The sequence below is a fragment of the Narcine bancroftii genome, chromosome 2 (assembly GCF_036971445.1).
Source record: "Narcine bancroftii isolate sNarBan1 chromosome 2, sNarBan1.hap1, whole genome shotgun sequence".
NCBI classification, from domain to species: domain Eukaryota; kingdom Metazoa; phylum Chordata; class Chondrichthyes; order Torpediniformes; family Narcinidae; genus Narcine; species Narcine bancroftii.
Genome location: NC_091470.1, coordinates 32930248 through 32957191, shown reverse-complemented (window position 1 = coordinate 32957191; position 26944 = coordinate 32930248). Strand labels below are relative to the sequence as shown.

Below are 26944 nucleotides of genomic sequence, written 5' to 3'. Positions count from 1 at the left end.
CGTGGACTCGATGCTGTCGACCTCTGCCATCTCGAGTAGGTAAACTGGTTGACCGTTTTGTGTGCCCGATGGAGATGTGGGGGGGCTGGTAGTCATGGTGGGGAGCTGGCTGATGGAGGACCTCAGTTTTCTTCAGGCTGACTTCCAGGCCAAACATTTTGGCAGTTTCCGCAAAGCAGGACGTCAAGCGCTGAAGAGCTGGCTCTGAATGGGCAACTAAAGTCACATGTGAAAGATATATAACCATATACAGCACAGAACAGACCAGTTTGACCCTACCAGTCCATGCCAGAACAAATCCCCACCCTCCTAGTCCCACTGACCAGCACCTGGTCCATACCCCTCCAATCCTATATAATGTTAGGTCTGCTTTGTTCATGAATGAGTAAGACAAACACCAGACTGAGTCGAAATCAGGGTTCTTTGTTCTTTATTACCGGATTGTAACACTTGCGACTAACAATGTTAGTCGGAGAATGCATTCTGCCGTTATCAGCAAAATGGTGATTTTTTATACCCTTGGATACGTGCTTAGAACATCATCATATCATTACTTGTCCAATGACTAAAACGGTTGCTATCCTTTCCCTGCTAGCTTCCTGCCTCTCAATCCATCAATGTCTCTCTTATCTTGTAAGTACAAGGATGCATTCACATCTTGTTACAGCCCTGTACAGGGTAACTCCTTACACATTCCCATCTCATGATGTTTTACCTAACAGGAGTACAAGGACACCTCCCCTTCTTGTTACAGCCCTGCACAGGGTAACTCCTTACACATTCCCATCTCATGATGTTTTACCTTACAATAACCATATGGTTACATCATCCAATTGATCACTAGATCTCAGGGAATATTTCAACGCAGGTACGAAGATAGAAAAGCTTGGCATCTCATTACTAGGAAATTTAGAAAGTGAAGCTTGCTCTGATCTGTATAATAATTCATAGTCCATGCTGCAAGAATGCTAGGTATACTACGGACACTGGACACTGCATTGTTATTGAAACATTATTGCACACCTCCATCGCAGATCTTTACTCCTCTGCTCGTCTCGTGACTTTTTTTAAAAAGAACTAATGTGCCTCGAATATTTGCTAGTTCATATAAAAGGGTCCTCAATTTAAAATATTGGTTCTGCCCTTCTCTTTACCAGCATTACACAAATTGCCATTTATTTCCAGAATTCTGCTGTCCTATTCCAGGAAGCTAGACCGCTTTAGCCCAAGTTCATCCTTGGACGAGTCTTTTAATTATACCTTACCGCCAGTGGGCTGATCTCGCCTCAAACCGTGCATCTTGGCGCCTCACAGTTTGGCGGGCAGCAACCTCCTTTGAAGAAGACTGCAGAGCCCAACTCACTGACAAAAGACAAAGGAGGAAAAACCCAACACCCAACCCCAACCAACCAATTTTCCCCTGCAGCCGCTGCAACCGTGTCTGCCTGTCCCGCATCGGACTTGTCAGCCACAAACGAGCCTGCAGCTGACGTGGACTTTTACCCCCTCCATAAATCTTCATCCGCGAAGCCAAGCCAAAGAAAAACAGTGAAAGTAGCAGCTGGAAACAGACACAAAGAACCTGGTTTGTTTTATGCTGAAGGAGTTACTGATCATGTAGGGAGGCACCATGGAGAATGGGGCCAAAAGGCCTGTTTCTGTGTTGCATAATTTTGTCTCCCTGACTACAACTTATTCCAACTTATAACAAGGTTCCTCTTTATTTAGGATCATTGGACTAAAGCTGCCTTTTAAACCACAAAATGTCTTTGCCTGCACAATTCTTCACTCTGAGATCTCACACTTGGTCCCAGGTAAATGTTTAATTTTTGCCTCTGCACCCAAACTGATTCTCTTTCTTTGGCTTGGCTTCGCGGACGAAGATTTATGGAGGGCGTAAAAAGTCCACGTCAGCTGCAGGCTCGTTTGTGGCTGACAAGTCCGATGCGGGACAGGCAGACATGATTGCAGCGGTTGCAAGGGAAAATTGGTTGTTTGGGGTTGGGTGTTGGGTTTTTCCTCCTTTGCCTTTTGTCAGTGAGGTGGGCTCTGCGGTCTTCTTCAAAGGAGGTTGCTGCCTGCCAAACTGTGAGGCGCCAAGATGCACGGTTTGAGGCGTTATCAGCCCATTGGCGGTGGTCAATGTGGCAGGCACCAAGAGATTTCTTTAGGCAGTCCTTGTACCTTTTCTTTGGTGCACCTCTGTCACGGTGTCCAGTGGAGAGCTCGCCATATAACAGGATCTTGGGAAGGCGATGGTCCTCCATTCTGGAGACGTGACCCATCCAGCGCAGCTGGATATTCAGCAGCGTGGACTCGATGCTGTCGACCTCTGCCATCTCGAGTTCTTCAACGTTAGGGGTGTAAGCGCTCCAATGGATGTTGAGGATGGAGCGGAGACAACGCTGGTGGAAGCGTTCTAGGAGCCGTAGGTGATGCCGGTAGATGACCCATGATTCGGAGCCGAACAGGAGTGTGGGTATGACAACGGCTCTGTATACGCTTATCTTTGTGAGGTTTTTCAGTTGGTTGTTTTTCCAGACTCTTTTGTGTAGTCTTCCAAAGGCGCTATTTGCCTTGGCGAGTCTGTTGTCTATCTCATTGTCGATCCTTGCATCTGATGAAATGGTGCAGCCGAGATAGGTAAACTGGTTGACCGTTTTGAGTTTTGTGTGCCCGATGGAGATGTGGGGGGGCTGGTAGTCATGGTGGGGAGCTGGCTGATGGAGGACCTCAGTTTTCTTCAGGCTGACTTCCAGGCCAAACATTTTGGCAGTTTCCGTAAAGCAGGACGTCAAGCGCTGAAGAGCTGGCTCTGAATGGGCAACGAAAGCGGCATCATCTGCAAAGAGTAGTTCACGGACTCAGACAGCTCCAAGAAAAGTGCAGAGAACAAAACAAAGGTCTCTACATCACCTTTGTTGACCTCACCAAAGCCTTCGACACCGTGAGCAGGAAAGGGCTTTGGCAAATACTAGAGCGCATCGGATGTCCCCCAAAGTTCCTCAACATGATTATCCAACTGCACGAAAACCAACAAGGTCGGGTCAGATACAGCAATGAGCTCTCTGAACCCTTCTCCATTAACAATGGCGTGAAGCAAGGCTGTGTTCTCGCACCAACCCTCTTTTCAATCTTCTTCAGCATGATGCTGAACCAAGCCATGAAAGACCCCAACAATGAAGACGCTGTTTACATCCGGTACCGCACGGATGGCAGTCTCTTCAATCTGAGGCGCCTGCAAGCTCACACCAAGACACAAGAGAAACCCAAACTGATTACCCAGCACAGAATTGACCTGCCGGCACTGTATTCCAACAATTAAAGGTCAGATGCATTGAAGGTCTGGGTTCCAGATTTTTTTCCCCTCGGAGAACTGTACCTTAAAAATCAAGAGTGACAAAGAGCATAACAGCACATTAAACCGGCCTGTCCGATTGTACAGGTGCACTCTGTGTTAATGTGGACTCAATTTATTGAACCTCTGAAAAATCCAGCTGTGGTGCCTCTAGAGTCACCAGATCACTTGACATCCAGATCAGTCCTTCTTGATACGTTGGTGCTCTTCCTTTGCTTGGTCACTCAGGACCACAGTTATCACAGTAATCCAATTGTTGTTTGGCTTCCAATTACGGATCTGATTGTAAAGAAACATGTTATTCAATGACCTGATACACATGAATGAACAGAAACACCTCCTCTCCCAAAACACACTTGCACTGCAGACTGCAAAATTTACTGATACTTCAAGTGAATGCACCAACCTTTGCTATTATTTATGTAGGTGATGGAATGCCTCACATGATCTTTGCAAAATATCCTTTCTTCTTATCCCAGTGTTACGAGCCCAGAGGACCCAATAAACCAGCAGCAATAGATATTCACCAAGAAAATAGTTACATAAACAAAAGTAGCTTTTAATTATCTTTAAACATGAAAATAGAATCACATTTTAACTTAACGAAACTAACTCAACCCCCTTCTAATTCTAAGCGCACATATGTGTAATGTGTGTGTAAGTTCAGCAAAGTTCTTAGGTTCACAGCCTAATCTCACTTTTCATTCCTCCACGTTCACTGGTTGCAGGCAATTCTTATACTGTGCACAGAATGTAATATTTATAAAGTTCACCAGGCTTTGGTGCTTTAGCACTCAGGAAGGTTCTTGTTGGTTTTCAAAGAGAGATTGTTGGTCCAGGACATCCACAACTGATGTACTTCCATCAGCCACTTCAGTGTCTTGCTGATGAAACTTTCCCCTTCAGGGTTCTCCAGATGATAATCTCTTTCTTTCAAGTCACCACAGAGTTCATTTTTGTTTCACTTGCATGAACCACAAGGGCTTTGACCAGACCATCTTCCAAATGGGGCTTTCCACAAGCTTGCCAGCTTGTCCTGTTCCAGTCGCAGCTGCTTCTGCTGGCTGTAACACTATAGAAGAATTCTCTTAGAGAGAAAGCCTGTTTGACTCTTTCTGCTTCCAAAACCACATGATCCTCTTTGAACATCTCCAGAAAATCTGCGGCCCCAACAAGATCTTTCATCTGTTGCCTTTTGTAAACAATAATCCATTAGTGAAATTTCCTGGGCACTCTCCAAAGCTTTTTCAAAAGCTGTGGAGCTGATATGTCCAGCATTAGAAGAGCTCCAGTATTTCAAATAAGATCTGTTTTAAAGTGTTTGTATGTGACATACTCTAACAAACCTTTCCCAATTTATCTACCAAAAACATATCTATATACTGTCACACAGGCCTCAATAAAGGCTTTTGGCTTGAAATGTCGACCTTTTTTTCCACCCACTGCTGCTGCTTAACCCATCGAGTTCCTCCAGTAGGTTTAGCTTCAGATTCAGCCACCTGCAATCTCTTTGTGTCTTCATTGCAAAAACACATTTGCATTACACAGGGAAATTTCAAGTTTTAAGGAACATTTTTAAAGGGAGAGAGGAAGAGAGGCCATCCAATTTGAGAACTAAGGGCATAACTGCCACATGGACAAAGGTGCAGGTACAACAGCCACAGAGCAGTTAGAATGGAAACGGACACAACAAAATAAAATTAGAAAGGGGCAATCAGCTGTGCGCCACACTGAGCAGCGAGCTCCAGTTTTGGTCACCAATCAAGTGGAGTTGGTCAATTGGAAATGGAAGCAGCGTCAATGCCACAACTGGCTAAAAATTCAACTGAAGCTGAGCAACAATGGACCAAAGAAAAAGGATATGCAACTGGGAGCCACAAGATTTGCATTTTATTCCTGGCCAGATAGAACCTACAAATTACAAACTAGTTTCAAACTCTGTAGTTTGTCTAGGTACTCTTTTGTGCATGTCTTTTCAGTTGTAAAACAAAGCCAGAACCACATTGTGCAAATAATGGAACACAAAGTATTTTGGTTAACAGATAGAGCACAAAGCAAATTGAGTAACAGCTAGATAAAAACAAGTTGCATAACTGGAACACCCAGTAATATAGAAAGAAGATTACTATTTCCTGTGCTCCAAGGCGCCAGATGACATAGAAACACAAAAGCTGCAGATTGCTGGAACCTTGAATAGACGAAGAATTGCAAGGGGAACTCAGCCGGACAGACATCATCCATGGGTAAAGGGTCCAGACCCAAAATGTTGAGAAGCATTTCTACCCATGGATGTTGCCTGTCTGGCTTAGTTCCTCCAGCAATTCTTGGTCTGCACAAGGTGATGTACAAATCTTCACTCTGAGGTCTCATTCTTGGTGCCAGGTAAATGTTATTGGCTCCAAGGTGCAACCCTAAATGCACCACAGCAATTAGCCCAAGCAAAGAAGGTGGGAGGCAGGAGCAGAGGAATTAAAGTGAACGACAGCCGGAGGTTTGCATTTCCAATCACCGCTGCCAATCACTATCCAAACTGATGAGAAAGAATGGATGCATTTGGGCAAAGTGGTAATCACGCATACAGGAGTGGTTGAAAATGATCTGGAAAGAGGAGTGATCAGACTCTGGAGGAGCCCCAGACTTTCACCATTTAAAATAAAACACTTGCAAACACTAACCAACCAATGACCATTTGCTTTATTCCTGACAAAAACATAAGTAACACAACTGTCCTTGTTGAAACACAAACCATCCCCCTGAAGCAGCCTGGAATCAGCTCAGAATTGCATAGGCAACTATATTGGTATTCTATTCCTGACAAGTCACAACTAGGTAAGAATTTACCTCTACTCATTATTAGGAGTGTAAACTATGTGGAAGCAAGAGCATTTATTATACAATCATATTGATTGCAGCATAGAGATAAACACATATAAATCAACAGGTACGGAGATACTGAAGCAGCATATGCTATGTCAGATGTTTTTCTTAAATCAGACAGTATACTGCATAGGGCAGATAAGGAGGAAGTCCATCAAGTACGTGGAGCAGGGCAGGGAGAGAAATGATGGACAGCTTGAAACCATTTAGAATAATGATACAATTAATGGGATGGAGAATGATTCATTCTGGCAGCTGGAGATTAAAATTTCTTTAGCTACAATGTACAGCAAAAAAATGTTGACCATACAGGGGAAAAAACCCATCTCACAACCACACACAAATACGAAGTTATTTTAGGAAGGAGACTTCTACTTGCTGGCCACATTTTCTGCTGCTACAACAAAAATTCACATTAAAAGCAGTCACCATCAGTCCTGGTCAGCACTAGACCAAACTGGAGGGTCACATTACAAATATTGGGAACATCCTGTCTAATGGTGATACATATCAAGGCAAAGTGGTTCAGACTTTGATGTGCAACTAAAACAAGGAAGGTGGAGATAAGAGTGGCTGGATTTTGAAAGTGAACACCTTCGGTGGAAGACTCCCTGAAATTGTTGACTTGGGTGTTGACATCTATTCGATGTCAGGAGTGTCCAAATGCAACTGATACACCAGTGCGAAACAAGTGTAGCATGGCTGAATACCACACACGCTCCCAGCATCTCCGATTTTCAACAATTGAAAGAGAAAGGAAAAACTTGGTTCCTGCAGGTCCTTTTGAACAGCCATTCTCAACCTTTACTTGGCTATGGCCCCCTAAGAACTCTACTCAAAATTTATAAGTCCCCTTCAGACCTTGAAGCAGTCAAGTTTAGTTGGTTTTGATCGTTCTTCTCGGTGTCTGACAACATAAAAATAATTTAAGATTTTAGTCCTTGGCTCCCAGACAGAATGGCTGCCATAGCGAGTTACATAATTATTACTCCATTAGAATACTCCATCAGGAGTTTGCGGATGTTTTGTATGACACTGGAAACCTTGGCAAATTTCTACAGATGCATGGTGGAAAGTGTGCTGACTGGCTGCATCACCGTCTCCCTGAGTACCAATACCCCTGAGTATAAGGCCTTGCAAAAGCTCTGTTCTCGCTGTTGCCATCAGGAAAGAGGTAGAGGTATCACAAGACTTGCACCAGTGGGTTTCTATTTATTTATTTTTTATTTTTCACACTATAAACCATATTGACCAAGATACATACAGACATTTTTCTTCTTAAATATATAGTGTCGTTTTCTCCCCCTTTTCCCCCCCTCCCTTCCCTCCCTCCCTCCCTCACCCCCTTTCCCATTTATTTAAAGTTCAAACCATTAGATACATTAAACCCGTTAAACAATGTTGTCACTTAATAAAAATAAACAAGAAATTTTACTGAGTCAGTTCTTTTCGTTGTCTTCTCCTTCTGTCATTTTAGGTGGTGGAAGTCCATGGTAGGATTTCTCTATTGTATTTCATGTATGGCTCCCATATTTGTTCCAATATTGTGATGTTATTTCTTAAATTATATGTTATTTTTTCTAATGGAATACATTTATTCATTTCTATGTACCATTGTTGTATTCTCAAGTTATCTTCTAATTTCCAGGTTGACATAATACATTTTTTTGCTACAGCTAGGGCTATCATAACAAATCTTTTTTGTGCTCCATTCAAATTGAGTCCAAATTCTTTATTTCTTATATTACTTAGGAGGAAGATCTCTGGGTTTTTTGGTATATTGCTTTTTGTGATTTTATTTAATATCTGGTTTAGATCTTCCCAAAATTTTTCCACTTTCCCACATGTCCAAATTGCATGAATTGTTGCTCTCATTTCCTTTTTACAACAAAAACATCTGTCTGATAATGTTGGGTCCCATTTATTTAACTTTTGAGGTGTGATGTATAGCCTGTGTATCCAGTTATATTGTATCATGCGTAACCTCGTTTATTGTATTTCTCATAGTTCCGGAGCATAGCTTTTCCCATGTTTCATTCTTTATCTTTATGTTTAGATCTTGTTCCCATTAATTTTAGGTTTACAGTTTGTTTCCTCGTTCTCCTTTTCTTGCAGTTTGATGTACATGTTTGTTATGAATTTTTAAATTATCATTGTGTCTGTTATCACATATTCAAAATTGCTTCCTTCTGGTAACCTCAGACTGTTTCCCAATTTGTCCTTCAAGTAGGTTTTCAGTTCGTGGTATGCAAACATTGTATCGTGAGTTATATTATATTTATCCTTCATTTGTTCAAAGGATAATAATTTATTTCCCGAAAAACAATTTTCTATTCTTTTGATCCCTTTTCTCTCCCATTCTCTGAAGGAAAGGTTATCTATTGTGAAAGGGGTTAGTTAATTTTGCATCAATATTAGTTTTGGTAGTTGGTAATTTGTCTTATTCCTTTCTACATGAATCTTCTTCCAAATGTTAAGCAGATGATGCAATACTGGTGAATTCCTACGTTCCACCAATTTTTCATCCCATTTATATAGTATATGTTCAGATATCTTCTCCCCCATTTTATCTAGTTCTAATCTGGTTTTTCCCTTGTTTGATAAAAATCTGATAGGTATCTTAATTATGCGGCTCTATAATAATTCTTAAAGTTTGGTAATTGTAAGCCTCCTTGTTTGTACCATTCAGTTAATTTATCTAGTGCTATCCTCGGTTTCCCCCCTTTCCATAAAAATTTCCTCATTATTTTCTTTAACTCCTTGAAGAATTTCTCTGTTAGGTGAATTGGTAATGACTGAAATAGGTATTGTATCCTTGGGAAAATGTTCATTTTAATACAGTTTATCCTTCCTATCAGTGTTAGTGGTAAGTCTTTCCAATGCTTGTAAATTTTTCATTAATGGATGATAATTTAGTTTATATAGATGGCCGAGATTTTTATTTAGTTGTATACCTAGGTATCGCATTGCTTGTGTTTGCCATCTAAATGGTGATTCTTTCTTGAACTTTGTGAAATCTGCATTATTCATTGGCATTGCTTCACTTTTACTTGCGTTGATCTTGTACCCCGATACTTCTCCATATTCCTTCAATTTCCTATGTAATTATTTTATTGATATTTCTGGTTCTATTAAGTATATTATAACGTCATCTGCAAATAGACTGATTTTATATTCCTGCTCTTTTATTTTTATCCCTCTTATTTTATTTTCTGTTCTTATCAGTTCTGCTGTGGTTCTATAGCTAACGCGAACAGTGAGGGAGATAGTGGACATCCCTGCCTTGTTGATCTGCTTAAGTTAAATTGTTTTGATATATATCCATTTACTGTCACTTTCGCCAATGGCCCCTTATATAATGCTTTAATCCAATTAATATATTTCTCTGGTAAGCTGAAATTTTGTAGTACTTTGAATAAATAATTCCATTCTACTCTGTCAAAGGCCATCTCTGTGTCTAAAGCATCCGCTACTGTTGGAGTTTTATTTCCTTCTACTGCATGAATTAAGTTAATAAATTTACAAATATTGTCCGTTGTTCATCTTTTTTTAATAAATCCAGTTTGGTATAGATTTACTGCTTTTGGTACATAATCGGCCAATCTGTTTGCTAATAGTTTAGCTATTATCTTATAATCTGTGTTAAATAGAGATATTGGTCTATATGACGCTGGTGCTAGTGGATCTTTCCCTGTCTTTGGTATTACTGTAATTATTGCTGTTTTGCATGAATCTGGTATGTTTTGTGTTTTATCAATCTGGTTGATTACTTCCAGGAGGGGAGGAATTAATAAGTCTTTAATAATGGTGTGAAGCAAGGCTGCGTTCTCGCACCAACCCTCTTTTCAATCTTCTTCAGCATGATGCTGAAACAAGCCATGAAAGACCTCAACAATGAAGACGCTGTTTACATCCGGTACCGCACGGATGGCAGTCTCTTCAATCTGAAGCGCCTGAAAGCACACACCAAGATACAAGATCAACTTGTCCGTGAACTACTCTTTGCAGACGATGCCGCTTTAGTTGCCCATTCAGAGCCAGCTTTTCAGCGCTTGACGTCCTGTTTTGCGGAAACTGCCAAAATGTTTGGCCTGGAAGTCAGCCTGAAGAAAACTGAGGTCCTCCATCAGCCAGCTCCCCACCATGACTACCAGCCCCCCCACATCTCCATCGGGCACACAAAACTCAAAACGGTCAACCAGTTTACCTATCTCGGCTGCACCATTTCAGCGGATGCAAGGATCGACAACGAGATAGACAACAGACTCACCAAGGCAAATAGCGCCTTTGGAAGACTACAAAAAAGAGTCTGGAAAAACAACCAACTGAAAAACCTCACAACGATTAGCATATACAGAGCCGTTGTCATACCCACACTCCTGTTCGGCTCCGAATCATGGGTCCTCTACCGGCATCACCTACGGCTCCTAGAACGCTTCCACCAGCGTTGTGTCCGCTCCATCCTCAACATTCATTGGAGCGACTTCATCCCTAACATCGAAGTACTCAAGATGGCAGAGGCCGACAGCATCGAATCCACGCTGCTGAAGATCCAACTGCGCTGGGTAGGTCACGTCTCCAGAATGGAGGACCATCGCCTTCCCAAGATCATGTTATATGGCGAGCTCTCCACTGGCCACCGTGTCAGAGGTGCACCAAAGAAGAGGTACAAGGACTGCCTAAAGAAATCTCTTGGTGCCTGCCACATTGACCACTGCCAGTGGGCTGATATCGCCTCAAACCGTGCATCTTGGCGCCTCACAGTTCGGCAGGCAGCAACCTCCTTTGAAGAAGACTGCAGAGCCCACCTCACTGACAAAAGACAAAGGAGGAAAAACCCAACACCTAACCCCAACCAACCAATTTTCCCTTGCAACCGCTGCAACCGTGTCTGCCTGTCCCGCATCGGACACGTCAGCCACAAAGGAGCCTGCAGCTGACATGGACATTACCCCTCCATAAATCTTCGTCCACGAAGCCAAGCCAAAGAGAGAGAGAGAGAGAATAGAATTCTATTGGGAATCCATCCTCTCCTGGTGTTTTATTGTTCAGTAGTTTTTTTTAATATCTCCTGTAATTCTTCTATTTCAAATGGTTTTATTAATTTATTTTGCTCCTCTGTTTGTAATTTCGGTAGTTCAATTTTAGTTAGAAATTCATCTATTTTGTCTTCTTTCCCTTTGTTTTCAGTTTGATATAGTTGCTCATAGAATTCCCTGAAATTTTCATTGATCTTCGTTGGGATTATATGTAATTTGTTTGTCCTTTTTCCTTAATGCCAATACCATTCTTTTAGTTTGTTCTGTCTTAAGCTGCCACGTTAGAATTTTGTGCGTTTTTTCTCCTAGCTCATAATATTTCTGTTTTGTCTTCATTATGTTCTTCTCCACCTTATATGTTTGTAGTGTTTCATATTTTATTTTTTTGTCTGCTAATTCTCTTATTTTAGTTGTATCTTCCTTGATTGCTAATTATTTTTCTATGTTTGTTATTTCCCTTTCCAACTGTTCTGTTTCCCGATTGTAGTCCTTCTTCATCTTAGTTACATAACTTATTATTTGCCCTCTGATGAACGCTTTCTTTGCGTCCCATAGTATAAACTTATCTTTCACTGATTCCGTATTTTTTTCAAAGTACATTTTAATTTCTCGTTCAATTAATTCTCTAAAGTCCTGTCTTTTAAGTAGCATGGAGTTTAATCTCCATCTATACATTCTTGGTGAGATGTCCTCTAGCTCTATTGCCAATAACAGGGGTGAGTGGTCCGATAATAGTCTAGCTTTATATTCCATTTTCCTAACTCTCCCTTGAATGTGGGCTGATAACAGGAATAGGTCTATCCTTGAGTATGTTTTGTGTCTACCCGAATAATATGAATATTCCTTTTCCTTTGGGTGTAGTTTCCTCCATATATCCAAAAGTTGCATTTCTTGCATCGATTTAATTATAAATTTGGTTACTTTGTTCTTTCTGTTAGTTTTTTTCCCAGTTTTATCCATGTTTGAGTCCAAATTAAGGTTAAAATCCCCTCCTATTAGTATGTTCCCTTGCGTGTCTGCTATCTTCAAAAAGATATCTTGCATAAATTTTTGATCTTCTTCATTAGGTGAGTATACATTGAGTAAATTCCAAAATTCTGAATATATCATTACATATCTCCCTGCTGGATCTATTATTTCCTCTTCTATTTTGATTGGTACATTTTTATTGATTAATATAGCTACTCCTCTGGCTTTTGAATTATATGATGCTGCTGTTACATGTCCTATCCAATCTCTCTTTAATTTCTTGTGTTCCACTTCAGTTAGATGTGTTTCTTGTATGAATGCTATATCAATTTTTTCTTTTTTCAAGTAAATTTAACAGTTTCTTCCTTTTGATTTGGTTATGTATTCCATTAATATTTAAAGTCATATAGTTCAACATAGTCATTTCATACTTTGTTTATCTTTCCTTTCTGTTTCCTCATCACCACCTTCCCTTCTTATCCATTTCTGCTTTCTTTTTTTGAACACATTATAAGACAACATTTCTAAAACCAAATATTTCCAATCTTCTCATATCTAAAATTCCTTTAACCCTAATGGTCCCTCCCCTTTCTGAGTTGCCCTTTGTCCCTTGTCGGGCAACCACATCTCCCCTCTTCATTTGGATTTGCAAATCCGCTTGCAAGCATCAACTGATTTCACAGTGACTGTTATTCTTCCCCACCCAGCCCCCCAGAAAAGATTTTAATCTTCATATATAACAAAGGTCACTCTCTTAATTCCCTCCTTACTTCCTTTCTTTCCCGTCTTAGTTCTTACTTATACTCTATTTTATATATATATATATATATATATATATATATATATATATATTTATATATAGTTTGTTGTCATTTTTGTTCTTGTTACATCTCTTCATCTCTCTGTCTGTTTTGTAGTTGTTCTGCAAATTTTCGTGCTTCTTCCGGATCTGAGAATAGTCTGCTTTGCTGCCCCGGGATAACTATTTTAACATAAATTTATAACCTTTTTTCCATAGGGTCGTTTTTGCTGCATGAACTCCTTCCTCTTCTTCAGGAGTTCAAAACTTGTATCTGGATAGAAAAAAAAATTTTGACCCTTGTATTCCAGTGGTTTTTTTGTTTTCTCTTATTTTTTTCATTGCCTTCTCCAATATATTTTCTCTTGTTGTATATCTTAGGAATTTTACAAGAGTGGATCTTGGTTTTTGTTGTGGTTGTGGTTTAGGGGCTAATGTTCTGTGTGCCCTTTCTATTTCCATTTCTTCCTGTAATTCTGGTCTTCCTAGGACCCTGGGGATCCATTCTTTTATAAATTCTTACATATTTTTGCCTTCTTCATCTTCCTTAAGGCCCACTATCTTTATATTGTTTCTTCTATTATAATTTTCCATTATATCTATCTTCTGAGTAACAGCTCCTGTGTTTCTTTAACTTTTTTATCAGATTCTTCTAATTTCTTTTTTAAGTCATCTACTTCCATTTCTATGGCTATTTCTCGTTCTTCCACCTTGTCCACTCTTTTTCCTATATCTGACATGATCATCTCTAATCTATTCACTTTTTCTTCTGTACTTTTTATTCTTCTTTTTATTTCACTGAATTCTTGCGTCTGCCATTCTTTTACTGATTCCATATATTCTTTAAAAAAAAATATCCATGCACTTGCCCTTCCCTTCATCTTCCATTTCTCTGTGTTCTCCCTCCTCTTCTTCTGAGTCCACTCCAGGATCTGTGTCTTTTACCACTGTCTCTTCTGATTTTCTCGTTGGGTTGTTTATTTTATTTTGTTGGGTACTCTTGTTCGTATTTTTATTAAAAGTGTCTCGGTGTTGGTCTTCTTCCTCTGGGTTGGTCATCTGTTGTTTCTTTGATTTCTTATTTGTATTCTCTTCCTTCTTGTTCTCGTTATTTTCTATGTTTTCCTCTTGCTGTTGTGTTGTACTTGTCTGTTTCAGCTGTGGAAATTTACTCCTCAGCTGGTCCCCCCTCCCGTCAGTGTTGTTTTTGTCTTGCGCGGTTGCGCACTTTTGCTTGGCTCCGTGAGCCATTTTTGTCGTCCTGAGTTCGGGGTTTCCACTGACCTCAGGGAGCGGGCTTCTCTCTTCGCGGCGCGCCTCCTCGTACCAACCGGTAAGGCCTTCACCTTCCTCCTCCGACATCCTTCCTTCTTCTTTTTTTCCCATTGTTTTTGGTTTTTCTTTCTTTGCTGCCATTTTCTCCACACTTTCACTTTCAATTTGTTATGGTTTCTGTGTTAGTGCCTTTGCTTTTTCTCTACCTTTTTTTTACTTTTCTGGAGAGGGCTGGAGTTCCCTTACCGGCCACTACTCCATCACGTGACTCCTCGCACCAGCAAGTTCAGGAACAGCTGCTACCCCATCACCATCAGACTCAACAACAAACTCATCCGGGTTCATTTAAGAACTCTTATTTTTGCACTTTGTTTTTTTTTCCCCTCTCCGTATTGCAGTTGTTTACATTACTATATTTGTTTCCGTGTGCATTGTGTACAGTCTTTTTGCATCACCAATAAGTGGTAATTCTGCCTCGCCCACAGGGAAAAAAAAATCTCAGGGTTGAAGGTGATGTCGTGTATGTTCTCTGATAATAAATCTGAGATCTATATCTAATGTTGGTGGGGGAAGAACCCTCAATTTCCAAATAGTTCGCAGCTCAGGGATTTGGAATTCAACTCTGAAAACTTTCACGATGTGGAAAGTGGATTGGTTTCTATCATGCCCTAAAAGCCTATGAATGTGTGAATGGGGGGCCAGTTAAACTGACACGGTCTGAATTAGCCAAGGATGTCAAGGGAACTGAATGCATTGTCAGTAAGTAGACTGGGGGCATGGATGAGCAGCCTTGTGGAGACCACTGAAACAGTCAAGTTCCTACATTTATTTTGTCCATACGGAGGGGGAAATAGTACTACATCAGTGCCGATAGAAATTTTAAAAGTTCACCTCATCTACCTCTATTCAGTCACATTCTGCCCGATTTACATCAATGGTTGGTGAACTTGCAATGAACCTTGATCTGTGATAACTGTTGTGCTTCACACAAATGAGTGTTCAAAAATGAAAGTTCTCTTCCATTTGCCAATGAAATGCAATGACTGGTTGCTAGAGTTATCTAGGAGCAGGCCTGCTGGGCAAAAAATTGAAGGCTGGGGCAGGGTAATACACAAACATTGATCAGCTCTGGTTCTCGAGACAGTGGTTTTCGATTTTTGTTTCTCAACAGATTTAATGAAAGATCTGCTGTGACCAGGCCAATTGAAAGTCCACTGAAATCAGGACCACTCCTTGGTGCGTACACATGGCGGTCTTTCTGGCTTTGAGCAAATGAGAACTCTCTTATGAAAAGAGCAAGATTTTACTTCAGCAGACCAGCAAATCAGGTGCACAGCAGCCTGCAACAGAGTGGGAGAAGCGTAGAGAAGGCAGGCAGATGCTTGGGGATCATGTGCAATTTACACTGCAGATGCAAGGAGCTGGAATCTGAGGCAAACAAAAAAACTGCTGGAGAAACTCAGCCGGTCAGGCAGCATCCACAGTGGGAAATGGACAGGTGATTGTCCGGGTCGAAATCCTGTGACCAATGCTTCCTGAAGCTGGGCTTTGACCTGAAATGTCGACCAGCCTGACCAGCTGAGTTCCTCCAGTCTTTTGCTTTTTTCTTCCCCAAGTTACATGGTGTCAGGCTCACCAAAAGATTGAAACAGGAGAGCTTGCATTTATACAGCATCTTCCAGAGCATCAAGGTATCGCAGAGGACTTCATGGCCAGAGGCATGAAGAGGAAATGAAGCAATCTACCACAGATGGCAGGGATATTTTCAAAAATGTGATTCTGATCAATAGAGAAAACTGCCAAGGTGGTATGGTTAGCGTAGCGATTAGTGCAATGAGATTACAGCACCGGCGACCCAGGTTCAAATCTGGTGCTGGGTTTCCTCTGGGGGTTCCAGTTTCCTCTTTCAAAACGTACAGGGTTGTAGGTTAACTTGGGTGTAATTGGGCAGCAGGGGTTTAAATGGCCAGAATTGGCATCTGGTGTGCTGTAAATTTTAAAAAAACATATTCTAGATCACACCAGATATTGTATTTCCAATTATAAACATATGGGACTTTTGTTAAACAACTAAACCAAAGGACAACTTTTCAGACAATGAAGCAGTCCCCCAGGAGTCAGTCCAGATTATGGTGAAAGTCCCAGGAGCTGCATATTAGAACCATAAAATTCAGCCCTTCTAGCCTATGCTAGTTCCAATGACCTGTCCCCTCTCCACAACTCTCCAGTCCTCTCCCATCCATGTCTCTATCCAATCTATTTTTAAAACTCAAGATCGAGCCCACATTCACCACATTAGATGGCAGCCCATTCCACACACCCACCACTCTGAGTGAGGAACTTTCCCCTAACGTTCCGCCAAACCTTTCCCTTTTCAGCTTAAAACTATGACCCCTTGTATTTATCTCCTCCAATCTAAGTGGAAAAAAGCCAACTCGCATCCACTCTGTCTACACCTCTCAATCTTGTAAACCTCGATCAAATCTCCCCTCATTTTTCTTCGTCCAAGGAATAAAGTCCTAACCCAGGGGTTCCCAACCTGGGGAACATATACCCCCAGTGGTACATTTGCACTTTTCAGGGGGTACATTGGGTCTGAGAGAATAACCACTACTGTACAATACATGGTATTGTAATCTGCAGTCAGATTGCTCAATGTTGTGTTTTTTTTTTAATCCTTAATTTTTAGGGGTTCACGGGAACCTATAAAAAATGCCCAAGGGGTATAGAGGAACAAAAAGGTTGGGAACCCCTGTCCTAACCTATTTTAATCTTTCCCTGTAACTCAACTCCTGAAGACCCGGCAACATCCTTGTAAATCTTCTTTGCACTCCCTCAATCTTAATGATATCCTTCCTGTAGTTAGGCGACCAGAACTGCGCACAATATTCCAAATTTGGCCTCATTAATGGCTTAAACAACTTCAACGCAACATCCCAACTCATACTGTCAATACTTTGATTTCTAAAGGCTAAGATGCTAAAAGCTTTCTTTACAACCCTGTCTACCTGTGAAGCCACCTTCAGGGAACAATGTATCTGTATTCCCAGATCACTTTGCTCCTCCACACTCCTCAGTGCCCTACCATTTACTGTATGTGTCCTACCTTGGTTTTGCCCTTCTAAAATGCATCTCGTCACTCTTGTCTGCATTAAACTCCATCTACCATTTTTTGGCCCATTTTCCCAGTTGGTCCTGATCCCTCTGCAAGCTTTGAAAATCTATTCCTTGCTGTCCACATCACCTCCTATCTTTGTGTCATCAGCAAGCTTGCTGATCCAATTTACCACATTATCATCCAGACCATTGATATAAACAACAAACAACAAGGGTCCCAACACAAATCCCTGTGGCAAACCACCAGTCACAGGCCTCCAGTCTGAGAAGCAACCATCAACTCTCTGTTTTCTTTCCACACAGCCAATTTTGAATCCAGTCTACAACCTATTAATGGATACCGAGTGTCTTAATCTTTTAAACTAACTTCCCATGTGGGACCTTGTCAAAGGCTTCATTAAAGTTCATGGATACAACATCCACAGCCTTTCCTTCATCTACTCTCTTGGTAACCTCCTCAAAAAACTCTTCAAGATTTGTTAAACATGTCCTACAACACATCATATCCAGCCCAGGGGATTTATCTTCCTTTATTCCCTGTAAGACAGCAAGCACTTCCACCTCCTTAATCGCCATATGTTCCATGACACTTGATGCTTTTTCCCTTCCTTCCGTATACACTATGCCAGTTTCCTGAGTCAATACTGATGTAAAAAAACTATTTAAGATCTCCCCCATTTTTTTTTGAGGCTCTATATATATTTGACGACTCTGATCCTCTCAGAGACCAATTTTGACCCTTGCTATCCTTTTACTCTCAATATACTTGTAGAGGCCCTTCGGATTTACCTCCACATTATCTGGCAAAGCAACCTCATGTTTTCTTTTTGCCTTTATTTCCTTAGAATATATAAAAAAAACAGCACAGTACAGGCCCTTCAGCCCTCGATGGTATACTGACCTATACTGGTATATTCCTTCCTAAAACAAAAGTACTAAACCCTCCCTACCCCAGAACCCTCTATTTCTCATTCATCCATGTTTTTAAGAGTCTCTTAAATACCCTTAATGTTTCAGCCTCCACCACCATCCTCAGGAACCCACAACGCTCAGTGTTAAAAAAAAACCTACCCCTGATGTCTCCCCTAAACTTCCCTCCTTTCACTTTGTACTTGTGTCCTCTGGTGTTTGCTGATTCTGCCCAAGGGAAACTGGTGCTGGCTATCCACCTTATCTATACCTCTCTTAATCTTATAGACTTCTATCAAGTCTCCTCTCATCCTTCTACACTCCAAAGAGAAAAGACCCAGCTCTGCAAACCTTGCCTCACAAGACTTGTTTCCTAATCCAGGCAACATCCTGGTAAATCTCCTCTGGACCCTCTCCATTGCTTCCACATCCTTCCTATAATGAGGTGACCAGAACTAAACACAATACTCTAAGTGTGGTATTACCAGAGATTTGTAGAATTACAAAATGACCTCACTACTCCTGAATTCAATCCCCCCTATTAATGAGTCCCAGCATCCTATAGGCCTTCTTAACTATCCTATCAACCTGTGCAGCGACCTTGAGGGATGTATGGATTTGCATCCCCAAGGTCCCTCTGTTCATCCACTCTCTTAAGTAACCAACTATTAACCCTGTACTCAGCCTTCTGATTTCTCCTTCCAAAATGGATCACCTCACACTTATCCGGACTGAATTCCATCTGCCACTTTCCTGCCCAACTCTGCATCCTGTCTTTATCATCTTGCAACCTTCAACAACCTTCATCTCCATCCACAACTCCTCCAACCTTCATGTCATCTGCAAACTTACTGACTCATCCTTCCGCCTCTTCATCCAGGTCACTTATAAAGATCACAAAGAGTAGGGGTCCTAGAACAGATCCCTGCAGCCCCTCCACTCATCACCGACCTCCAGGCAGAATACTTTCCTTCCACTACTACAATCTGCTTTCTTCCTACAAACTAATTTTTTTTATCCACACAGCCAAGGTTCCACTGATCCCATGCCTTGTGACTTTCTGGATGAGTCTCTCATGGGGTGCCTTGTAAAATGACTTGCTGAAATTCACATCGACCACATCCAACACCCTACCCTCATCAATTTCTTTTCTAACCTCCTCAAAAAACTCAATTAAACTCATGAAGCACAACCTTGCTTCACAAAGACATGCTGACTACCCTTGAGTAGACTGTTCTTCTCCAAACCTTCATAGATCCTCAAGAACCCTCTCCATTAGTTTGCACACCAATGACACAAGACTCACTGGTTTATAATTCCCAGGATTCTCCCTTTTACCTTTTTTAAACAAGGGGACAACATTTACCATTTTCCAATCCTCTGGCACCTCCTCTGTGGCCAAAGAGGATTCAAAGATCATAACTACTGCCCCAGCTATCTCTTCTCTCATTTCCCACAGCAGTCTAGGGCCGATCACATCGGCCCTAGGGACTTGTCAATCTTGATGTTTTTTTGAAGATCCAACATTTCCACCCTTAATCTCCATGTTGTTCAATTTCAACCTCACTGTGATCAAGGTCCTTTTCTCTTGTGAATGCAAAGTATTAATTTAGTACCTCCCCAACCTCCTCTGCCTCCAGGCACATGTTTCCTCCTTTATCTTTTAGTGGCTCTAACTTCATTCTCATCATCCATCTGTTCTTCAAATATGCATAGAATGCCTTAAGGTTCTCTTTAATTCTACATGCCAAGGCCTTCTCATCCCCCCTTCAATCTTCCTAAGTCCCTTCTTAAGCTCCTTCCTGGCTACCTCATGAGCCCTTTTTGTTTCCTACTTCCTATGTTTAATGTATGTTTCCTTCTTCCTCTTGGCCTGTTTTATCAGCCACAGTTGATCTTTTCCTCATCTCATTGGGACAAACGTGTCCTGAACCCTGCACAGTTAATCCCTAAACTTACTTCTGTGCTTTAACCGTTAAATATCTGTTTCCAATTTATTCTCACTAGTTCCTGCTTCATCCCTTCATAATTAGCCCTTCCAAGCTAAGCATTTCCCCAGTTTGATTGTTTTTTAAAAAATCCTTTTCCATAGCTATGTTGAAACTAAGGGAGCTGGGCTCATTCTCACCAAAATGCTCCCCCACCGAGAGGTCCGTCACCTGACCAGGTTTGTTCCCCAGAACCAGTATGGCCTCTCCTCTAGTCAGCTGGTCTACATATGTGTCAGGAATCCTTCTGACAAATTCAGATCCATCTATCCCTCTTGGAGTTAGTAAGTGCCAGTCAATATTCTCTCTTTCTCTCTTTGGCTTGGCTTCGCGGACGAAGATTTATGGAGGGGGTAAAAAGTCCACGTCAGCTGCAGGCTCGTTTGTGGCTGACAAGTCCGATGCGGGACAGGCAGACACGGTTGCAGCGATTGCATGGGAAAATTGGTGGGTTGGGGTTGGGTGTTGGGTTTTTCCTCCTTTGCCTTTTGTCAGTGAGATGGGCTCTGCGGTCTTCTTCAAAGGAGGTTGCTGCCCGCCAAATAGTGAGGCGCCAAGATGCACGGTTTGAGGCGTTATCAGCCCACTGGCGGTGGTCAATGTGGCAGGCACCAAGAGATTTCTTTAGGCAGTCCTTGTACCTTTTCTTTGGTGCACCTCTGTCACGGTGGCCAGTGGAGAGCTCGCCATATAACAGGATCTTGGGAAGGCGATGGTCCTCCATTCTGGAGACGTGACCCATCCAGCGCAGCTGGATATTATTTCAATATTATATTATTATATTAATTATATTAATTATTATATTAATATAATATTATATTAATATTAGGGAAGTTGAAATCACCCATAAATGCAACCCTGCATTTCCCGCACTATTCTTGAATGTTTTGTTGAATTTTCTGTACTCTTCAAGTACCTCATACTTGCTATAAACTTGCTATAAACCTCCCTCTTCTTCTAAACCAGATCGCCAATATCCCTTGAAAACCAGGGTTCCCTACGCCTGTTAACTTTCCCTTTAATCCTAACAGGAACATGCAAACTCTACACTCTCAAAATGTTGCCTTTCAAGGCCATCCACTGATTTAACACCCCTTGCCAGAAAACAACATATCTCAATCCACTCTTCCTGGATCCTTTCTCAGTTCCACAAAATATGCCTTCCTCCAAATGAGAATCCCAACACGAGGATCAGACTTATCCTTTTCCATAATGAACTTGAAGCTAATGACTATCATCTCTGGACCCAAAATGTTTGCCAATACGTACATGTCACCTGACCTGTCTTGTTCCCTTAAAGGAGATCAATTAAGTACTGCATCCTCTCTCATTGGAACCTCTATATATCGATTTAGAAAACTTTCCTGAACACATTTCACAAACCCCAAGCCATCCAGCCCTTTCACGGTTTGGGAGTCCCAGTCAATATTTGGAAAGTTAAAATCAACTGCTTATCACAACTTTATGTTTCTTACTTCACTTTGCTGTGTCTCAACAGATTTGCTCCTCCATTTCTCTCTAACTACTGGGCAGTCTATAATATAACCCTTATCAGTGTGGTCTCCCCTTCCCCTGCAAATCTAGTTTAAACCCATCGGGACAAGACTAACAAACTTCCCCGCAAGGATATTAATCCCCTTCCATTTCTTGATGCAATCTTTCCAGTCGGTATAGATCCCACCTTCCCTGGAACAGAGCCCAGTGATCTAGAAACTTGTTTCAAAAGGCAAGCATGTAGCCTACTGAATAATGTTTTGCACAATCGTCATCCCTTGGGGCAGGGTGGGAGGATCCCATTGTACTGAAACTACAGCATCCAATATTACAACAGCCATTTCACGTTCATTATTACCGTGCTTGCAATAGTTACTGGTATTTGCAAAATCTGGGTGTGTCGTTTACTTCACAAACTCTAAAGACCATCACAATTGTCACTGTTAAAATCCACAAGAAAATCAAACCGTGCAATAAATCATGCATTGTAAAAGACTGACTCGAGTTCAGAGCCACTTCGATGGCTCTACAATGCAGAATTAGAAACAAAAGTCTCTTCTAATTATTGAACCCTGAGCGTTCTTCTATTTTTTTAATAACCAGATTTCCCAATGTATCTTACTGCAGTGAATATACTTTTGCAAGGATCGACAATGAGATAGACAACAGACTCGCCAAGGCAAATAGCGCCTTTGGAAGACTACACAAAAGAGTCTGGAAAAACAACCAACTGAAAAACCTCACAAAGATAAGCGTATACAGAGCCGTTGTCATACCCACACTCCTGTTCGGCTCCGAATCATGGGTCCTCTACCGGCACCACCTACGGCTCCTAGAACGCTTCCACCAGCGTTGTCTCCGCTCCATCCTCAACATCCATTGGAGCGCTCACACCCCTAACGTCGAGGTACTCGAGATGGCAGAGGTCGACAGCATCGAGTCCACGCTGCTGAAGATCCAGCTGCGCTGGATGGGTCACGTCTCCAGAATGGAGGACCATCGCCTTCCCAAGATCGTATTATATGGCGAGCTCTCCACTGGCCACCGTGACAGAGGTGCACCAAAGAAAAGGTACAAGGACTGCCTAAAGAAATCTCTTGGTGCCTGCCACATTGACCACCGCCAATGGGCTGATAACGCCTCAAACCGTGCATCTTGGCGCCTCACAGTTTGGCGGGCAGCAGCCTCCTTTGAAGAAGACCGCAGAGCCCACCTCACTGACAAAAGGCAAAGGAGGAAAAACCCAACACCCAACCCCAACCAACCAATTTTCCCTTGCAACCGCTGCAATCGTGTCTGCCTGTCCCGCATCGGACTGGTCAGCCACAAACGAGCCTGCAGCTGACGTGGACTTTTTACCCCCTCCATAAATCTTCGTCCGCGAAGCCAAGCCAAAGATACTTTTAATTGGCAGTAGAGGAAATGTAGCAGGAAATGCGTGCACAGAAAGCTCCCACAAAAAGCCCAGTCATTTCAAAATCACCCATGTTCTAGGTCTCAAGGCAAACACCACAGAAGCAAGTCCTTCGGCCCGCTGAATCCACGCGGACCTTGAAAGATCCTGCACAACCTCATCTGCTACGCCGCACAGCATCGCGGGGCGCGATCCATCAGGTCCAGGTGGCTTCTCTATCTTCAGACCTTTCCGCTTCACGAGCACCTTTCCCTCAATAATAGGGGCAACACTCATTTCTTTCCCCCCGACTGTCCTAAATTTCTGGCACGTCGCTTTTATCTTCCAGAGTGAAGTACCTATTCAGCTCATCTGCCATTTCTTTGCTCCCGTTACCACTTCTCCAACCTCTTGCTTCTCTTTTATTCTTTATATATCTGACTATTGATATCTACTTTGACATTATTGGCCTGCTTACCTTCATATTTCACCCTTTCTTCCCTTCCTGCTTTTTTAGTCTTCTGTCGTTTTTTAAAAATCTTCCCATTCATCCAGCATCCTGCTAATTTTTGCAATATTGTATGCCCTCACTTTTGCTTTTTTATGCTGCCTTGAACTTCCCTTGTTAGTCACTGTTGCTTCACCCTTTCTTTAAAATGATTTTTCAGACGTTGAGATGAAATGGTCCTACATCTCCTGAAACTCCTGTCATTGCTGCTCTATCATCAACACTTCCAATCATCTTCTCTCTCATTTACCTTTACTCAACTGTAGTACCAATACATCATATTTTAGCTTCTCCATCTCAAACTGCAGGATGATCTTCATTATATTGTAGTTTGATCACTGCCTCCTAAAGGGTTCCTGTCCCTTAAGCTCCCGCATCAAATCTGGTTTATTGCACACCAAACCAGAATTGCCTCTTCCACAACAACTCAACCACAAGTTGCTCTAAAACGACCATCTCATAGGGATTCTACAAATTCCTTCTCTTGGAATCCAATGCCAACTTGATTGTCTCAGTCTACCTGCATACCAAGTCCCCCATGACCACTATAACCTTCTGACATACCTTATAGAAATCCTGTTGTAATTTGTTCCCTACCTCCTGACCTCCATTCAAAGGCCTGAAAACAACTCCCATCAGGGTCATTTTATCCTTGGAATTTATTTCTTTATTGATCTGGGTCCCTTCTTGCTTAGCATTTTTTTAAACCAACCGAGTTCACCCACCCCCTATCAAACTGCCTGGCTTTTTGATAGAATGTGTATCCATAGATGTTCAGCATCCAACTGCGTTTCTTTTTCAGCCATAATTCCACTGTATCCATGACTCCACAGCAGCCAATTTCCAACTGCACTTTAAGCTCATCTACCTTGTCTGTACATATAACCATATAACCATTCATGGAGCGGGGTGTGCATTTAAATATAACACCCTCAGTCCTGTATTCACCACCCTTCTCATGTTTGTCTCCATATTGCCAGAGATTAAATTCTTATTTCTTTCTAAAGTTTGTCATATTTTTTTTATTCTCGAGACTTCTATAACCGTCTCTCTGCTCTCCTTCCCTTTTGCTTTATCCATATTTTTTCAATCCATTGTATCGCTACTATTTAGTTTAAAGTCCCATTCATGCCCCAGTCTTTTTTGACCAGTGCATCAATAAGATAAATCATTAACAAAGTTATAGGCTGCATACAATAGTTTATCTTACAACCTGGAACATGTTGACATATTCCAAATCATTGTCATTATACACTTCAGCCAAGTTCACAAAAAAATACTGCAGCTTCAAGTTGGCAATTGCAAATGTGCAGTGGTACCGATACATTCATGTAAACAAGTTTGTATGGGATAAAATAACAGAGAGCAATAAAAAAACCACGGTGATAATGACAACCCTCACAACAAGTACAGAATTACAGCCTTAAATAATGATTAAAAGTGGAAACTGTCAATACTAGTGGGCACAGAACTGCATGGACTAGGTTGGACAGCGTCACTACCAGAGTACTTTTGTACACATTGCAAGAGACAGGTGGACTGCCCATATAGAACGCGAGAAGCTAATGCAGTTTCAATGTACATCATTTACATTCCTCAAGAAAGCAAGAACTCCTTTTCAGGCTTAACCTGAGCAGTTTTTTTTTCACAAGTCAAATTCTCTTTTCGTGACATTAGGAGATCAGGATGTTTATTATTAAATACAATCTGGTTACTTATTGTGTTACCTGGTTACTAAAAACCAAGTTTTATTTTCATAATTTACATATTTAATTATTTGAATTTTAACCGGTGTACCTATTTTCGAGGACGACCAACAATGTCTCTATTTTCCAGGACTGGTTTTATACCCAACCACCAGCTGGTTCATACTGGCGTTCGCTCTGTAGTTTACACATGGACACAATCCAGAGTCTATATTATGAAAGGTTAAAAATGGCCAAAGTCCAAAGGGTTAATTTCACAGTTATTTCAATGGAAACTGAATTTTCATCTCTGTACCTGTATCAATAGTCTTGGCCTCGACAACATCGTGAACAGTATGATTATTAATATACGTTAATGATAAAAGATGCTGATTGGCATTATCCATAGGACAACGTAACCAGGCAAAACTTCAAATCAAGCATTAATTCACCACAACTCTTCACTTTATGTACGATTAAAGCAATAGCTTTGCCAGGCACCAAGCTAAAATGAGAGTTTGCAATTTGAAGTGACATCCATGAGAAACTTAGGACACTTGGTGACTACATACCGATGAATGAAAACGCAAAAAAAAAAATTACAACAAAAAATGTACACTTAGCTGCAGAACACTATTTTAAACTATAATTAAAATCAAGTCACTGAATGCAACAAGTCGCTGCTCCTTTCAGGACAGTAATTGCAAAACTTCAGCCAACCCACTGCAAATGGAAATGCTGGACAGAAATAACCTTCAAGCCTTGCGTGAAGCAGACCATTCAGTCACAGTCATGTTTTCATGGCTTTACCTCCTTAAAAAAAACACAATAAAAAAAAATCAAGTGAAATTCTGCTTCCAGGTGTTAAATTTGTCACTCATCGAGAATTAACAACATTAATACCAACTAATCAAAAGCTTTATCAAAAGAGAATTAAATAAAGAAAGAAGAATGTTGTAAATGATTAAAAGTCACACTACATTATATTGAAATGACTAGATAGCCAATGCAACTTATCAAAAGCTTTATCAAAAGAGAATTAAATAAAGAAAGAAGAATGTTGTAAATGATTAAAAGTCATGCTACATTATATTGAAATGACTAGATAGCCAATGCAACTTCTTAAAAATATTTTCCTCCTCTCCATTTCCTTAAACTGTTGCAACGTAGTGAAGGCACTGTGGCAGATCAAGAGTGAAGGCACTGTGGCAGATTGAAATCAGGATATGCAATGACTTGGAGAGGATTGCAAATCTACATCCAGAATCCTTCTGGGCAAAGCACTTCATGTTTGGGAGGTGCCATTGAAATTTGGACAAGTTGCTGCATTGCAGTAAAAGAGATTTGCACAATTTACAAATATTTGATTGAGGAACATGTGCCATAAAGTCTAAATTTAATTTAAAAATGTAATCCAACTGATTTTTTTTCTCTAGAGAATATGTCCTCACCTTACAATTCTCTTCACTTTTCCTCCTAAGCTAATTAACAGTTTTTTCAAATATTATGAGGGTGATCTTTTGCTAAGTTGTG

General features: G+C 41.2%; 1 protein-coding gene across 5 annotated transcripts in view; it reads right to left on the bottom strand.

Moving 5' to 3' along the window:
• LOC138753335 (inositol-tetrakisphosphate 1-kinase-like) overlaps positions 1-26944 on the bottom strand; it is a 262270-nt gene that overhangs the window by 151533 nt on the left and 83793 nt on the right. The window contains exon 3 of one of the 5 annotated variants that reach the window (XM_069916219.1): positions 26165-26224. The exons of the other annotated variants lie outside the window; for them this stretch is intronic. Coding sequence (XP_069772320.1) covers positions 26165-26191 — 27 coding nt within the window. The 5' untranslated portion in view covers positions 26192-26224. The remainder of the gene's footprint in view (positions 1-26164; positions 26225-26944) is intronic. 5 annotated transcript variants of the gene reach the window in all.